Source organism: Calonectris borealis, chromosome 14, assembly GCF_964195595.1.
Source record: "Calonectris borealis chromosome 14, bCalBor7.hap1.2, whole genome shotgun sequence".
NCBI lineage: Eukaryota > Metazoa > Chordata > Aves > Procellariiformes > Procellariidae > Calonectris > Calonectris borealis.
The window spans coordinates 9,022,732-9,041,109 of NC_134325.1; the positions used below are offsets into that span (position 1 = coordinate 9,022,732).

An 18,378-nucleotide genomic window follows, 5' to 3' on the forward strand; every position below is an offset into this window, starting at 1 on the left:
TGCTCCCCAGGTCATGTTCTCCATCAGCCATGGCAACATTTTTCTGGCCTGTTTCCAAAGAAGCAGAGACAAAATGCAGATCCTCTAGATAATATGAGCTGTCCTGTATTCCCAGAAAAAGAGAGATTGCAACTAATTTGAGGTCGGAGAAAACTCTTAGACTGGAAATAAAACATTAATAAGCGTTGTTATCTTGAGCTGGGAATAATATAAACCTTCTTCTGCATTATCTAGATTGTAGTAAAGGTAGATGGAAATACACATTTCTATCTGCTCTTTACCAACCTAATTTTCAGTTGTCCGTGTATGAGAGCTTGTAAAAACCAGCCTTAAAATAATCTTCAAAGGACGGAATATGCAGCTAGTAAAAGCAGACAGCTTAATTATCACAGTTACTTGCAGTGATGGATATGGGGACCTCAGATGCCTAAAGATCTTAAGGTTTGGTTGAAAATGAAAAGTGATAAACTTGGTAGTTTTCTCTCACAATTATATTATATGGTCTAGTAACCAACCTAAATTATCTGCTTGGGTATGCGGGGGGAAATGCGTGTATACTAAAAAGTCTGTTTCTGGTGCTTCAGTGGCTATTTCTGCTTATATTGTTGAATTGAGATAGGAACACTGAAAATTTAGCTAATATCTGTGTACTGCTTTTTTGTACATGTGCTCTGTTATTGATTTGACTGAAAAGTCTATTAATGTTAATCAGAAAGAATTGGGCACCTGTTAGCAAGTTTAGAAATCCAGCATTCATTCGGGTCCTGTTTCTGAAATGTGAAAATTACGTACTCATGTCCAAAAGCTAAAGTGTGGGCTTTTTTAACTATAAATCCATTTAAGCATAGCTATAACAATATTGAGAGATTAAAATAAATAAATGAATAATCAGTCCATCTGTTGTTTGGGGCCTGGCACATTTCCACTTTGTGGGTGCTGATTACTTTCTTGGGTAACCCCAGGTTAAACCTGTATCTCTGAGAGACTCAAAATGGTCAGTCACAAAATCTTAATCTGTCTTCCCCCCTACACACGCACTAAAATACCTTCCTTCTGTTTTTGTTTTGTTTTAGAATCCAAAATGATTGAAAAGCATGGAGGATACAAATTCAATGCTCCAGTTGTGCCAACTTCATTTAATTTTGGAGGCCCTGCCCCAGGAATGAATTGAATTATCACTTTTCCTGCTACTGTGTGATTGTAGTGAAGAGCTTGTGTTCCTCCCAATAGTGGTTCCAGAACTGGTTCATGTTATCTACAACTCACTCTAAACTAATTGATAAATAGATTGGAAAAAAGCCCCAGAAGTGGGACCTGATCATGCAACCTAATACTGGAAAGCAAACCAGAGGTTTTTTTGAAGATAGGAAGAATCTGAATTTAAAGCTTCAAATGACACACTTTGGAAATCGGAAATCGAGAGGGGATGTCATGAAGGCAGCTTTTCTTTTTCTGAGGAAAAAAATAGGCATGGGCTGCAGGACTATTTAAAATGTCTCATTTACAGGACAAGCTAGAAGGCAGACTTAATTTTTACACCTGTGGCAGTATGAGTATTTGCCCAATTTATTTCCCTTTTCTCCCTTCCTATTGGGTGTCTATTCTTGTAATGTAAATAAGATAAGGTAATCAGATAGCCTTACTTAATCTTCATCATTTCCATTTATCAAGATTGTTCATATGTAGAATATTGGACACTTAATGTAGCACTACATAACTGATAAATCTGTAAATGAATTAGCACTTTCATATTGAAACAAGCCTGCTAGCCTATGTACAAAAATAGCAAAATGTTTGCTGTTTATAAAAAATAAAAATAAAAAATAAGGGATGTATTGGGGAAAATAATTTCAAGTTATTAATTTAAAATGAACTAGCAGTTTTGTACCTGGTGACTTTGTGGTGCAGTCACCTCTGGTTGTGACTTGAATTCGGTTATGTAAAAAGGGGTTAGTGATATTTCATTGCTGCTAAAAAAAAAAAAACAACCACCCTCTGTGTCCTTTGTTTTTCTTAAAGATCTCACTGTACAAGGTGAAATTTGGATACAAATGTGTACTGTAAGCACTGAGGAAAAAGTTATCTTCTCTAAAGCAGGTAAATAAGATGTGAAGTTCTGCTCTTAAGAGTCGATTGAAATGTGTGGATGAAACATCTATATATGCAATCTATTAAAAACACAACAATTTAATTTGGCTAATCTGGGCTATGATCTATGAATGCAATTTTTTCCCCTAATTTTGCAAAATACTCTTTTTCCAGCACGTGGTAGTGCAGGTGCGCTACTCTTGCATTTCATTCCCCCTCTTTGTGCACTCCCAGCATTAGTGTGTGCTGTTGTCTGCCTGATCCAGACAGTGTATTTGAAGTTTTGCCAATCTTTCGTTTTTGAAGCCACAATTTTCTTCCTTCAAAGTTGCTATAGTAACTAGTATTTTAGCTAGAGAGGCAAAATACAGTTCCCTCTGGGACCACTATCAAAACCACTGTATGAAGAAGCCAGCAGGGAGATGCTATGAATGGGTTGGCTTAAATGCCCCCTTTTTCTTTTCTAAAAGCAAAAATCCATAGGTTTTTGATCTTGCCTTGAGATCATTGGTTTCAGGTCTTTTAAATCAAATGTTTGGTGTTTTTTTTTCTTTTGGCTGTTTTTATATAAAAATGTCACCTGCTGTTACAATTGATATTAAACAAGCTACCTTAATTTAATGTAAGCCTCCAAAATTTAAATACAGGTTAAAAATAAACTGAGTTTATATCTGTAAAAATGAAATGCACATATATATATTATGATACTCAAAATGCAGTCTTCAGAAAATTGGTTTGTGTGGTGTGGTTTTTTGCATCAGCAGAGTAGCAGGAATTCGTGGTTTGGGGTTTCCTTGACGAGCTGACCAGCACCTTGCTCTGCCTTCCATTTGTTGCACAACTGCTAGCGCTTCTCTGGGCAGGTGTAATGGTTTTTTCCAGTCACTCCTCTCTGGTCTGCCTTTTTTCGGCAAATACAATTCCCTGCGCACAGAGTGCTAATGTGAGAGACTGAGCCAGGACTATAATGCCACGTTGCCCTAGCCGAATACCAAAGGGATACTTTAAAAGCAAATTGTGGACTTAAAAGGATGGATATTGCACCTGATGTGAAAAAGCCTAAAAAATTAAGCCTTGAATCAGAGTATCCGTTATAGTAGTGGTATGAGAACCACGGTAGTACTTTTGAATCTTTAGCTGACTGGCCAAGTACATATAGCAGAACTTTTTTTTGTAAATGTGTAACTCATGAGCACGTACAGGTCTACTCCGGCCTCAAGATAATCTCTAGACAAGGTTTTATTTTTGTAGAAAAAGGTGACAGACATAATTACAGCATGCCTTTTCCTGTGCATTCCTTGACCTTGAAAAATGCCCAGTTTGACATAAATAATTTCTGAACATCTGCTTGTTGGGTATCTGCTTATCTTGTTATGCATCCCAAAAAAAGTAAGAGAACCTTTTAGGACAGATGAGGCGCTTTTGCCTCATGGCAGAAGATAACGACAGAGCAACAGTGAGAAGGCTCTATATTCAAAGCAGATGAAAAAAATGAGGGGAAAAAACACCAATTTCGTGCCATTGTCATTTCTGGAACAGTTATATTTTTCAAGTCACAAGTCAAGGGAAGAATTTTATCTTGGTGTGAGGAATACAGTCTTACTTCAAGGGTGCTTTTATGTGTCGCTAGACTGGTTAGCAAGGAGCATCTTTTTTAAGAATGGATCTAGAACTTTGCTTTCCTTTGCTCCAAGAAATGTATTTATATAAATTGCAAAACAATTTTGCATTGTTGTTGGTGGTGATAGTGCATTTTGTGATGCAATATATCAATTTCAGTGATACACTTATGTCAAATTTAAAATTGATCTTCCTCCTAGAACTTGCACTTATCCAATTCCATTTTCAAGGATAATGCAACTCTAAAGGAAGAGCTGGGAAATTTAAAGCCTCTGTTTTTTCTATTATGGAAGATCTCCTTGGATTAATAAACATCTAAAGCAAATCCTTACCTTCACTTATTTCAGTGTGGTGTTTTGAATGTAGCTGTATTCTTACAGTACTTGGGAGTCCTGTTCTAGTTACATAGCTCTAAGGTTTGTATTTTCCTCTCTAAAATATTTCTTCAAGCAGAAATGTTAGGTACAACCCCAGTTCTCTTAACTGTGTTAAATACAAAAGGATTGTGTCATACACTATTTTTTAAAATGTTGACATACTGGGTAATTTAATACCCTTTTTTCCTAAATCACTATCTTAAAAGAATTATTAATAGGTGTCAGCGTAGTACAGCAAAGCTCTGTTCAAATCTCTTGTAGCCTAGAATTACTACTGCAAGATTCAAGAAGTCTGCAGTGGATTAATTACAGAATACCTGACAATAAACATGCAGATGGTTTTAATTGTGCCTAGTAATTGATACCTGCTAAGTTTTATAGGTTAAGTTGTATTTTTCTAAAGGAAATTTCTTCCTCTTGCGACTATCAGTTCCTGACGAGTAGAAACATCATGAAGCTTCTCAGCACATTTTGTCTTTGCACATTTGTGTCAAGTTCCCTTTCAGTCCTCTCTCATACGTACTTTCTCTTGCTAACCATTTTCACTTCACGGGCTGGAACTTGTCCCCCTGTAACTCTCTTGAGATGCTGCTCAGAAAGTATAAGCACTTTGTACTTAAGCAGTTCATACTGTAGGCAGTCATACCCCTGCTGACGCTCTGTGTGTGTGTATTGAACACCAGGATACGCGGCTCATCCTTCTCCAGTGTCAGGAGTGGGACTGATGCTCGCTGATGGCTCCCAGCAGCGCAGCTGAGGGGATGGCTCCTCGGTGCTGCAGGCTCCAGGAGGAAGGACGTGGTTCCAAAGTCAGTATTGGTGGTAGACCCAGCGTTGGCTACGTGTGGGTTTTGATTTAACAGATGTGGCCAAGTTCAGGCAATGCTGGTCCAAATGTCTTTACCAGTCTTCCATGACCTGGGCTACTAATTAAGTTTTTGTCTTTGGTGTATGATCAGCAGTAGATGAACACTGCTTCTGAAAATCTATGCAGAAGAGGGCATTTGGTTTATTTTAAAAAATGTAGTTGTGAAGAGCGCTACAGTTCTGCATTTCTGCTCAATCCACTATTCAAGTTTTAACCTGAATGCAGTGGTAAAAAAAAAAAAAAGTTATCAAAATTTGAGGAAATCTTGGAATGTCCAAGGCTCTCTGTATTATGCTGTTACAGACTATAAAAGCCAGAGTTGAGTCCCTTGAGCTGGGTTCAGCTCTCTTCTCTGTGGGACCTTCCACATACCCAGAACCGGGAACGTGGAAAAGCTTCGTTTGTCTGGTGTGGCACTGATAATAAATTACTTTGCAATCAATATGTAGCTTATTAAATGGTGTGTCACTGCTTTGCGTATTTCTGCTTTTTATAACCATTCTCAGATGTTGATGCTAGAAACAGAAAGCACTTCATAATGGGAAGTACTGAGTTGTAGGATTTGAGAGAGATTAACAGGTCATCTATTAACATAGAGGAGTTGGTAAACCCAGAACAGAATTTTATCTTGGGTGTTTCAGTGTTACTGTACCTCATATCAAACTGATGGCTGTAGTTTGTATTTTGGGTGAAAGTTTCCAATTAAGAAACAGGAAGGAAAACTTGAAACGAAGAAAGGAAAATTGCTCTGTATTAGGCCTCTTCAGGAATAAGCCATTTTTGGCTGTTCGTATGAAGAATTTAGAACTATTATTCTGGAGTTTCAAGCAAAAAATCTGAAATGCTTTTCTATATCATGTTCAGAAAGGTGAAGCAAGCCCTATAGAGCTGGGCATATTGTCCTGTCAGTGGTGATAGCTCATGTTAATTGCACAGTTGGGTTTTCTTGAAAAATCGTCTACCAAGATAATTGTAATACCCTTTAATTGCCTGTAGAGCTGTTGTTGGATTATTACATGTTTCCATACCAAAAAGATCACATAAGGATAAATATTCTCAAGCATAAAGAACAGAGTCCTTATCCACAAGAGCTGGGCTGAAATGGCAGAAGATAACCAGGCTGGGGAAGGGCAGGGTGCTCGCTCCCCCCAGCCCTGTCCGCACGCCCTACCCCGAGTAGGCCCTCCGCAAGGGCACCGCACCCCGGCAGCCTTCCAGCGGCCTCCCTCCCTCCAGCTTTCGTACCAACAAGGGCCGGAGCCCCGCGCACCGCCTGCCGTGGGCCCGCCCGCCTCCGTAGGGACGGCGGCGCCCCGGGCCCAGCAGGACGGGCCGGAGCCGTCTCTGGGGGCCGCGACGGCGGGGCCGAAGCCCGCGCGACGGCCGCAGACGAGCCAGCAGTCCCTCCCCACTGGCGCCCGGCGGCCCAGCTCCAGGCGTCCGCCTCCTCGGGCCGCGCCGCTCCGTCCCCACCGCGGGGGGCCGGCCGCACTGAATGGGGCAGCCGCCTCAGGGCGCGCCCGGCCCCCCGCAGTCCCCTCCCTCGCTTCCTCCCTCCCCGCGGCCCCCGCCGAGGGACCCGCGGCGTCCCCGAGCGCTGCTGCCGCCGGGCGTCCTCCCCAGGGAAGGAAATGGCGCCCGGCTCCCTCGCTCCCCCGCTGACGCACAAGCGTCCCACTCCCCGCGGTACAAAATGGCGGCAGCGGCCGCCCCGAACCCAGCATAACCGAGACGCCATGAAGCCGCGGGGCGGGGCCCCGGGCGCCTAGCCAATGGGCATTGGCGCGGGGCCTGGAGGCGGCCAATGGCGAGCGGAGGCGGTGACGCGCGGCACGGCGCGCCCAATGGGAGCGGCGGTAGCACGGGGCGCGAGGCCCGCCCGCGCGGCTCGGGGCGGTGCTGAGGCGGGCGGGCGCTGAGGCGGCCGTTTCCTGTCCTGGTGCATGGTGGTCGGACGGAGGAATTGTTGGAAAATTTCTCGGCGAGGTTAGTATATAAATGTGTTTTTACCCAGTGTGCCTTATTCTAACCACCGCCATCTCCGGCTGGGGCCGCCGCGCCGGGCCGCCGAACCGGGCCTCGCCCTCCGCCCCGCGCGCAGGGAGGCGGCGAGGGATAGCGAGCGGGGGCAGCCGGGCAGCGCCGGCACCAACCGACACGAATAAAGCCGCGGCTCCGCCGCCCGCCCGCTCCGCGCGGCCCGGCCCCTCCCCCTCCCGCCGGGCCTGCCCGCGCCTGCCCGCCGGCATCTCCCACCGCGGGGCGCGCCGGGCCCGGGCACCGGCCGTGGCCCCCGCCGCCCCCTCCTCGTCCCGGGCGGCGCCTCGGCCCTCGGGGGGCTCTGGTCGCCCCGGCCGGCCGCCCCTTCGCGGGCTCGGGCGCGGGGGCGCCCGTTAGCCGCTGCGTCACGGGCGGGGGCTGCCGGCGGCGGGCGCGCTCTCCGCGCGGGCGGGCGGTGGCGAGGGAGGGAGGGGGGCGCGGGGGCGGCGGCGGGCAGCGCTGCGGGCGGGGGGATCATGGCGCGCTCCGTGCCCTGCTCCCGCCCCGCGGCGCCCGGCGGTCGCTGCTGGCGCTCGCCGTGCATGAATTTGGGGTTTAATTTATTTTTACATTTTATTCATTTTTTTTAACGTGATTATTTCTATTTTGACGGAGGGCAAACTTGCAAAACGGCATTAAAACAATTGTCTTCAGAGCTCTCTCGGCCTTGCGGCTTGATGCGCGTTTGGGAAGGAATAACTCGCTGTTCTTGCACGAAGTTGCTTATTTTTAACGTTGCTGTATTGTAGCGCCATGAGCGCGGCTGTTGCCGTGTAACGCAGAAGGTCGTTGCACGGAGCTCATGAAATCATCTATTTTAGTTCATCTCTTTCAACTCACTAAAATGCCGTCCAGAATCATTTTAAGCGTTTTACAGCCTGCTTTCTTGTCGTTTCCGTCAGCTTTTCTTGTGTAGAACTTTGAATAGAACAGGATAACTAGAAGCTACTCCTCTAGAAAAATTACCTGCAATAACGCAAAGATTTTATTTTCTGATAAGGTCTTATTTGTGGTGCTTGTTCGTCAAGAAAAAATGACGTGACTTTCATGCAAGTTAAATTTTCTGTTAAAACAAGCCTACGGTTGAGCAGCTCCAGTTACGTGTAAAATCTCTTAAGGGTTTGTTTTGATCTATGATCTACCAAAGAATTACATTTGACATTATATGCAGAGCGATACCAGTACTTTTAAGGATCATTATTCCTGTTTACAGTGATACAGAAACTTCAACCTTGCAGTCTTTCAAAGAAAACATTTTCTCTTGTCTCATAGTTTTCTCAAGATTCTGCTTCAGGTGGTGTACATCGTTATGCCTTAGAGGACTATATACCAGATATTTCTGTTGTAGCTTCAAGGTGATTGTACCTGAAAAGTTAAATTTGTTTGTCCTTAACTAGTAGCTTTTTAGGAGAAGTAGTATGTGCATAGTATATTTTAGCTTCTTCGTGTATTTGCCATACAGCTTTAGAATGGCAGAGTACAACATAACTCTTTTCATGGCTTCTTTCTTTGTATTTCATGCATTAAAGTCTTGAGCTTTCAAGCTGTATATATGTCAGAAGCTATTCATCTGAATCACTACAGAAAATGAAACTCGGGAATATGTAGTCAAATAATACATGATTGTTTTGGTAATAGATTGCAGATTAAATGAGATGTAAAAATAAACATTTTAAACCGTTTTGAGAAATGTATTTCAAATTGATTGCATAATTTACATAAACTATTCTCATTATTATAATGAAATAATGTTTCATTTCTAGTATCCTATCTGAGGAAGAGTTATTATGCCTTACATTAAAGGCTCAAATAAAGCAACTGCTTAAGCAAGTGTAAAAGTTTCTTTAGCTAGAAAGTCACACAGGTTTCACTCTGTCTTCATGCCTGTGTAGCATTGATGCTTAAACATCAAAATAATTCCTCTCATGAGCTGGCAATTCCCTTTCTCAGAGGAGATGGGCGCAGCAATAATAAAGTGATGAATATTCCCTGGTAATAGGTGCCAAAATTAGGCTGTAAATTTGTTTTTGTCTCTAGAATATCTCAAATTACGTACTGCTTCAGCTCAGCAGGCTGCTGCTGGCCCACGTTTTGCTCTCCTGTGCTATCCAGGAGAAGGGAATTGGTAGGAGTTCGAGCAGTGAGCAGGTCTAAGCAATGGGCTGCTGCTGCTGTGCCCGCTCACAGCTGTGCTGGTGCGTGGGCTGTCTGGGGGCTGCCTTCTCACCTACAGTGCTGTTGGATGTGTGGAAGGATTAGGCTGAGAGTTGCTCAGCTTAAGTTTGGTGGTGGTAATGGTCTCTCCCTGGACACCACCTTTTCTCGGCATTCCTTAAAACTCTCTGTGTGTGTGTATTCTTGCAGACTTATGTATTGGCCTTAATAAAATGTATGGGTTTTGTTTTAAAATAAAGCTAAGAAGATGACCATTTTGAACTGGGTTGCTTCTCTTAGAGTGTAATTGGGCTTTATTTAGAGTGCGGGATGTTGATCTTTCCTTGCTGTTGCATGTAAGTCTTGGCCTTAAGAGTTTTGGGTTAAAACATGCGCAGCATAGGTGCAGTCTTTGAGAAACTGTAATTAAATTCTGACGAGTCTAGTTGGCACGTGTGAAACTATTTGTTTTCCAAAGCGCAGGGTTCAGCTGTATTTGGATGAGTTTCCACACACAAAGCAAACAGCACATTCCTGATAATCAGGGCAATTCTTCCAGTTTCAAGCATTGCAATGGATAGAATGCAAATACTCATGAGGAAGATCTAACTTGTCTCAGTGCTCTTGTAGTCTGTTTCCTTCATTACTCTTTCCTGTCTGCATTTTGACTTGTACCCTCTTCCTTGATCATCCCCATGATTTCTGCTTCCCATGCAGAAACTCCTGCTGCCTCTGATGTGTATGTACATACCGTAGCATCCCAGGCCAACCTTTGTTTGCCTTTCCTTGCCCCTGGCTTTTTTCCTGTATTGTCACATCTCCTGTACATTTCTACAGCTCAACAGCATGCTTTCTGCTCTTCCTGCATTAATAGGTGGGCAATTTGTTTTTTCATCTCTTCTGTGCTGCAAGTAAATTGGTGCACATGGTAAAGAAAGCATGAATTGGATAATATATTCCTGTGCCTTGTGCCAAAGCAGATCCCAAAAGATTGAAGGAAGGTTTCTGCTTAGCTTATGGATCCCTAAGATGGATTGTGATACTAACAGATGGATCCTCTTCTGGAATCTGAGAATTCAGCTCTGAAATGCAAGTTCCTATAAATAGAGGTGTGCATAGATATTGTTCTAAGGATGGAGTGAGGAATCTGAGGGAGGTGCCTGTCCATGGGCACCACATTTCTGGGGGAGGAAAGGAAGAAAGCCTTATTACCCATCGTGGCACAATGGGGTTTATGGGGTTCTGCCTGTACCTTAAGTCTATCACTTGATCTGCTCTTAGTTGTATTTACTTAAGGGGATATGGTTTTGGTCGTCTCACTCTCTGCTCTGCGCACCAGGAATTATTGATCAGTTACTTAAAAACAGAATTGGGCTAAATTAGTGAAATGCTTCCAGTGACTTAGTCTGCTAAAATTTTCTGGGTTACGCTGCTTTTTTAATCGTATAGTGGGATTGTACTTTGCTCCAGCAAGATAACACTGGTTAAATAAATGAAGTTCTTGGTTTTGAAGGGAATTTAGCTCCAGCAAGTTCTGCGATATTCAAAGTTGACATCAGAGTTACACTTACAACTACTTAGTGCTTCCCTCAGTCTGTATTTTATTGTCTGCTGAATGTTTTCCTCTGTATACACTTCTTGAGGGGAAAATTATGTTATCCACTTAATGCTTTAGACTTCATTTCTGATGACAAACTTCTCTAGAATTGGAAGATGGGTCTGTATTTGCCAGTTAGTTGGTGTTGCCCATATCTTAACTATCTTCATACTGAACTAACATGGTATTACACAGAATACATTAGAATATATTTAGATGTACTGTTTTTCAATTTACACTTGTAATTTTTTTTTGCAATTCAGAGTAAAGGTTGGCAATTCAGTAGGCTGTCTGTTTAGTTGCTGAAATACAAGTGTAGACTAATCCACTGCTGTTAACTGTCATGGCTAATACTGATACATCTATAGTGTAGTTATCAGATTACTAATTAACTCATAACCACAGAAAACAACCCACTCAAAATTCCCTGTTTTGTTGGCAGTCTCAGCAGATTTGCAGGATTTGAAGGGGCACAGCCAGGATTAACTGTTTTGGTGATGTAAATTAGACAATTTGTGATTTCTTGACAATTAAGAGAGTTAGCAGCCTGTTTGACACAAAAGTAAAACATTGATAGAAATATTGGTCTCAATTTCTTTCAGATTTTTAGCCCTTAAGTATTCACCTATTCACTAAATGTTCCTTGTTTTATTTAAAACACTCACCGATATAACCAGAGGTTTTATGATTTAAGGATTATGTAGCCTCCTGAAGTGCTTCAGAAGTTAACTATCCTTTTTTTTTTTTTCCTTCTTACTGCATACAATTTGCATACAATTCTGACATGCATCATCTGGATGCCTTCTTTATATAGCCAATATTTTGTGTATATATATTTGATGGTAGAAACAAACCCCAAAAGCCGGTAGTTTTAAAAACACATAGGTTCATTGTTTAAGTGCTTTAAGTCTGCTTCTCACTTTGTGACTTCCAGGGGGAAAATCCACTTGGAATGAAATCTAGTGCTTTATCTCACTGACGTGTGCTGAAAAATTATTTAAAGGTTTGGGGTTTTTTTCAGCTTTGTTAATTATGTTCTAAGTTTTTCAAGTATAAAACAGAAAATCAGATGACCTACCATAGGTTCAGCTTTTTTCTGATCTTGGGCCCAACATTCAGTTTCTGAGTGTGCACATTATAATTATTTATCCTTACTTTTTTGACTATTAAAACAAAAATAATTTATTACCAGTCAGTCTGCAATAAAGAAATGTGTTTTTTTTTTAAGAAAAGAAGGTATGCCTGAGCATTGATAATACAAGTTTGGCCAGGAGGGAAGAAATGTGTATTAACTTTGAGCAAGGAATACCATCTGAGTTGAGAGAAACTTGCTGGCTTGTTTTGGTAGGTGACTTACATTGTTCCTGTCGCAATACGCCTGCAAGCCATTCTATGCACACACACAAGTATTCCAAATGATGCATAGGTGTTTTCAGTCATGTTTGAATTTTATGTTTTGGTACAGATTATATGGCCCTTTCTTATGCTAAACCTATACAGCAGTGTACTAAGAATAACTGTCTCATTAGTGCATTGATCATTGCCCAGGTGCATTAGTATACTTTTTTTACTTTAATAAAGCTTTCAGAATCCTGGTCTCTGTACCTCTGCAAATGGTGCTGTATGGATCTCAACTGCTTGTTACCTTCTGTGCAGGACTTTTGGAATCGGATCTCCGAAGTCTCCCAAATCTTTTTCAGATCTCTGGCTCAGGAAGCCGTGCTGGTCATCGGGGTAGATACTTAGAAGGAGTGCTGTTGTAATAGTGCCGCCCAAGGCAGATGTGACCATTGAACTAAGCATTTGCTGCTGAGGGCTTGTCCCAAAGCTGCAGCATGAGTTTAATTAGCTTTCTGTCAGCACTGCTGACAGTTAATATGCTGATGGATCTACTCTGATCTCCATTGATTAACTAGTAATTTCTTCTCCAACATGTTCAAGAAACATGTCAAGTTAGCAGTCATATTTGGGATCAACCTGAGTCTTCTTCACACTTACAGGACTTCTTGGTGGGTTGCCTTCTGATCTGCCTGTGTTTTTTTAAGTGCCATACATTTGAAAATCATAGCATCCTTAGCACTCCCACAGTGTGAAATTGCACACATATGCATAATCTCGTAATATTAGTTAGAGTAAGGATTTGTAAACATTCTTTATTTGCACTGGTTAATCCAATTTTTTTTTAATAAAATGCAAACATTGACATCTGACAATACTTTTAACATTCACGATTTGTAGTTGGGATTCACAATGTAAACAATGTATGGTGATGGCTTTGGGGGAAGAAGACTGCTGGAACATAAAATAATTATGTGAGGCTAAATGTGGTTCTCACGGCTCGCACTGAAGTCAGAAGAGTTGTGCTTGGTTATGGCAGTGATACATTTGGTCTTGCATTTATATGTTATTTCTGAAGAGATACCAGGCTCTGTGGCAGTGAATTAGTCTTGAACTGCATTATAATCAGAATGTATCTCTGGTGGAACAGAGAGGTTGTAATACTGCAAAAAGAGTAAAAAGGAGCCTTGAGTTTGACTGTAAATCTCTGCTTTGGGCAACATGAGTCTCTGCAAGTTAGCTGTGCTGCCACTTAGAGTGTATGCATTATGCTCATGCAGTTGACAGTGTTGTCAGTCTTGATTAGGTTCTTCTCCAGGGTCAGGGTTAGAGCCCATGGTTCATAATTCGCAACACTTCTTCGCTATCTAGAAAATCATTGTGTAATTTGCTATTAAATTGCATGTTTTACCCCTCTATCTGAATCCAACTATTGTTACCAGATTCTTTAGTAGAGCTTTTGTTCTATACTTCAGCCTTGTTTTCATTTATACATGATTAATGTGGTGGAAATTGCTGTTTAATTATGTTTTGCTTGCCTTTACAAGAGACTGGAAAAGATACAGTAAAAGAAGTTAAGATTGTAGAAGAAAGCATGTAGAAATTTAGAAATGCCTAACATTAAGTAGTTTGTTAGGTTTATTCCCTAAAAGTCAATCTAAAATCAGTGTTTCAGTGCATGAAATCAATGTTTCAGTGCAATGGTAAAATACTGAAAAAGGTAAGGACTGTTGATGAAGAAAGAAATCCATGTCTCATCTATTGAAGCATTTGATCAAAGCATCCACAGGATCTAAATTGCTTTTCTGACCCTGCTACAGATTTCTAGTGTAATACTGGAAAAGATTATCATACAGGTACATATGGGAACAGAAGATTTTAGAGAGCCTTAGTTCTGCTATGTTTTTATTCCTGAGCTTACAGCTGTCAAATTACTTTATGTAATTAGTGAGCTATACACTTGGGTCCTCTAAAAAAACTTTGTCTGGACTAGCCAGTTTTTCAGTCTATGTCAGTCATTTTTTGCACTGAGACCCAGAAGGCTGTAATGCATATTATCTATCAGTTGAAGTGTTTTTAACCAGAGTGTTAATTGTAGGTACAGATTTTGATTTTTCACAAATGTGTGTTAATCAGGCTAGTTTAGGGAAATTACTGATATTTGCAATCATATCAGTTGTTAAGGATCCTAATGCAGCCAGTATTTAATTCAGAAAAACCTTAATTTTATGTTACTGTGCTGACATACTTGAACTGATTTTGGGATCCATCTTTGTCAAATATGGGAATGCAGTTTCCTAAAATTCCTTAATGAAAGTTTCAGTATTGTGGGGTTATGTGTCATTTGCCTTTCTACTTTTCTGGATTGGTTTTTATTCATTGTTTTTATAAGTTTTATAAAATTACAATGGTTTTGTACATTATTTAGAAGTGTATTAAAAATAAAAGTGATGTTTCTTTTCAAATGAAATAAATGGATATTATTTCAAACTTCTCGGTGCTATCTGCGCAACAAGGGTGAACAATCACAAGATTGCTGAATGTCTGAAGTAGCTTCTTTCCTGTCTGTCTTTCCCGGTTCTTTCTTCACGCATATTCTAGATTGCATTTTATAACCGTACGTTTTCTTCCATGACTTCTATTACAAACTTTATTCCGTTTCCTGTTAATCATCCTCTAAGCATCATGTTTTTTTTTCCTCTTAAGGAGTTTCTGCTGCTGTCACTGCAGGTTTTTTCCTTTGTCCAGCAATGCAGTGGTACAGTCATTGTTTAAATGGCAAATTCCTGCTATTTTCCAGCTGTTATTTGCCACATTCTCCACTACATGGGGTCTCCTCATGCTATCCTCTCAGCTGCCGGAGTTCCCAAGTGCCCCAAACCCACTTTCTGCTCCATGGCAGCATGCACTCTACCAGCTTTTGCTTTACTTTTCAGCTGCCTAAATCCCACCTGCTGTTTTTTAGTTCAATTCCTAGTTTTCAGTGGAGACTCCTGTTTCCAGTTGCTAGATTGAGTTTATATAAAAACTTCTCTTTTAACATTGCATCTTTCCTCCAAAACAAGTGACAGCACCCAAAAGATTCTATTTGTTTGAGCGTTAGTGGAGGGAAGAATACAGGAGGTGCTCTCTACATAGGCAACTTGATGAAGTCGTCATGAAAAAGTCTTTATTTTTAATCAACCTCTCTCCTCAAACACACACCCACCCACCCCACTCCCTGGCATCCCTCTGGTTTCTGAGTGTTGAGAATTTAAAGCATACTTGAGTTCACAGTTTTTTCCGTTCACAGAATTTGGGGGGGGTGTTTTGGGTTTTTTTTTTTTTTTTTTAAATAAAAAATTGCACCTATGCTGGATGCCACCCTGCTGGATGGCATATTTTATCTATCAATGTTACACTGGGGGTTTACATTGCTGGTGCAGCTTTTGTCAAAAAGCATAATAAAGTCAGCAATGCGCATCACTAACTCGCTGCTTTTGCTTTGTAACTAACAGTGCGAGACTTATTTCAGCATCAGTTCTTGTGACTGGCTGTTGCTTCCTTCTATCAGACACTGTTTTCAGTTCAGAGATTTTTCAGTCTAATAATTTTCTGTCTCACACTGTTTTTTTTTGTGGGAAGTATTTTAACCATCTTAAGGAATGGTAAGATTTTCTCTGCATGAATAACATAGGAGTATTTCGGTGACTAATCATTTCAGGAATGCAATATGCATTACTGTCCTTGTGAAAGTCTTTCCAAATATCATCATTAACATGCCTTTGAAAATTGCAACTTGCATATGATCTGTGAAGATTTGCAAGAGTTCACAAAGTCAAGTCTCAAGTTTTCACTTCAGTGAGTACCTCATGACTAAGCCTATACTTGGGTCTTTTCTGTAGGACAGCTCTTGAGATTAAGCAGAATACATGTGTGTCAATCGTGTTGAGCAGCCATGCAGGCCCCACCCCAGGGTTCATGGATGCTTTCAGCTGCTTTTTAATTAATGAGGTGCAATATTTGAATTGGGTAAAGGAAATCTTTCTCTCCCAGGTTCTTGCTGAAAAAATTCCTGGCAGACAGGAGATTTAAAGAAAAAGCTTAGTGATGCAAATGCACAGAAGTAAAAGCAGTGAGGTGGATTAGGGAAAGAAGCTGTTGAGATTCAGATTGGAAGAAGGATGAAGACAAATTTGCGAGAAGCTGAGGAGAAAGCAGCATATAAACCAGTTAGCAGAAAAGGGGGGAAGAGAGTGAGTAAAGCTGAGGTAAGGGAAGAGACTTGAGTTTAATGAAAACAGACTGGTTTCAAAAACCAAGGCAAATGAATAAAAATATGATAGGAGACTAGATTTGCAGGGTGGATGATGTACCAACAGCATGGTGATACTGTTTTAAATGTATGCAATATCAAAATGATTAGATATCATAGAACAGTTTAAATTGGAAGGGACCTCCAGAGGTTATCTAGTCCAGCCCCGATCAAGGCAGCTCTGATTAGACCAGGTTGCCCAGGACTGTGTCAAGTTGAGTCCTGAATGCCTACAAGGATGGAGAGTCCATAACCTTTCTTGGCCATCTGTCCCTGTATTTGACCCATCTTCTAGGGAAAAAAAAAAAGGTAACACTGTAGCAGCAATATCTCTGTGATAGCCTGACCCATTTCTCTACAACATAGGCCAACTTTACATCTTCTTTAGTTCTTCCCCCATCCTCTTCCTCAGAGCTCGTAGCCCTGTCTGGTTAGCCTGTCTTCTCCACTGGGGAGGAAGAAGAGAGGCTCAAAGTGAGCAGCACATCCACTTTTGGCTGAGGGTACTCCTCCCTGCACAGCAGAGTAACAGCATGAAACTGCATCACCAGAGAGTGTGTGAAAGCTGGGGTTTTGCTGTTTGGGAGGGTCCCAGTGCTACAAGCTCCATTACAGGGAATGTACTTCTAAGATGGGTCTGAACATGAACCGTCTTGAGACAAAGAGGCAGGAAGGTGATAGACAATGGTGTGATGGACACGGAGAGCAGACCAGCAGTAAGAGAAGACTTGGGGACTAGCTGCAGAAGGAGTTGGTGCAGACATGGGAGTATTTTAGATTATTTTGACAAGAAGGATGGGATTATATTTGGGAAGAGGGACGTGCTGGAAATTTGGTACCATGATAGGACTGGCAAAAGAAGAAAACTGGTACTTCAAGGAGAAGGGATGGAGCTGAGGGTAAGAAGCTAGTGGAAGGACAGAGGATTGGGAGGAGGATATATTGGAAGGGATAATTTTAAAGGAGTCGGAATTGGGAGAGAACAGCAACAGTGTGAGTTATAGCACATGATGGTCCAGATCATCTGGAATAGAGAAAAGTAGTCAACATTGTTCTGCTGTGTGCAGTTCACTCTGATTTTTTTTCAGTGTGTGATAACTACTAATCAGCCACACTACAATAACAAACACTTCTTTGGCCCTTTAATTTATCTTGCATTAGATTTCTTTTTCTTCCAAAATAACCATTGACCCTTTAAGCAATTGGTTCTGCTCTGACTCTTCAAGACTTCGCAGTTGTCTGCATTGACTTGCTTCCTCTCTACTTCCCCAAAGTTGAGAGAAGAGGCATAAGCTCTGGGGGAAGGACATTATTCTATTTTAAAGGCAGATAGTATATTAAAGATGCTGGGGGCTTCTTAAAAGATACTTTGTCTAAGAGAGGGAATACTCTAAAGTAAACCGGAGCTGAAAGGCCTTTGAGATGCAGTCCCTGCTGGAATTGTTTCAGAATATAGTTCTAGGCAAAACCAGTGGTTGTGTAGCCCTTCTTCTCCAATGTGTGAAATGGTCTAGCTGCTTTGCAACCTACTTCCGTGAGGTGTCCTGAAAATTAAGTGAATGGAAAACATTAACAATACAGAACACTGTTAGCAGTTAGGAAGACAGACCACCTTTGTGCACCACTAGCATCTAATACCATAATTACTTAATTTAACTTGCTATAAGCTGGCAGTACCTCCAGAGAAGCAGTCCTTGCAAACTGGTCTGGAACAAAACTTTTTTTGGTGCTAGTTTATTTTTTTAACTGCATCAGTTTTCTGATCTTATTTGCTGCACAGTACATCAACGCTGAGGGTAGGGCCACTTCACTTCAGTGCTTGTTCAAGCTGATCCTGTAGCTACAGCATGTTGTTGTCCCATTTTTTGTTTACGAGCAAAGTGCTTTCTAAGTGTTTTGTCCCTATTTTGAGATAGGGGGGATAAATGAGTAATAGGGAAAAAAGTTGCTAATCCAAAGTCATTAACGTGGAGATGGCAGAGGAAGGAGTTGAACTCAGGAT

At 41.5% G+C, this 18,378-nt stretch overlaps 2 protein-coding genes across 11 annotated transcripts in view; both read left to right on the top strand.

The window, feature by feature from the left end:
• The window catches only part of IPO7 (importin 7), a 39,357-nt gene extending 35,317 nt beyond the window's left edge, over positions 1–4,040 (top strand). For 2 of the 3 annotated variants that reach the window (XM_075163133.1, XM_075163134.1), the window contains one exon: positions 1,074–4,040. In XM_075163133.1, coding sequence (XP_075019234.1) covers positions 1,074–1,171 — 98 coding nt within the window. In that variant the 3' untranslated portion in view covers positions 1,172–4,040. The remainder of the gene's footprint in view (positions 1–1,073) is intronic. The other variant, XM_075163132.1, reaches the window with a different exon arrangement.
• A 2,759-nt stretch (positions 4,041–6,799) lies between these two features.
• The window catches only part of ZNF143 (zinc finger protein 143), a 45,845-nt gene continuing 34,266 nt past the window's right edge, over positions 6,800–18,378 (top strand). For 6 of the 8 annotated variants that reach the window (XR_012675741.1, XR_012675744.1, XR_012675742.1 and 3 more), the window contains exon 1: positions 6,819–6,939. The gene's annotated coding sequence lies outside the window, so the exon portion shown is untranslated. Of the gene's footprint in view, positions 6,940–18,378 lie in introns of all 8 variants that reach the window. The other 2 variants (XR_012675745.1, XM_075163138.1) reach the window with 1 other exon arrangement.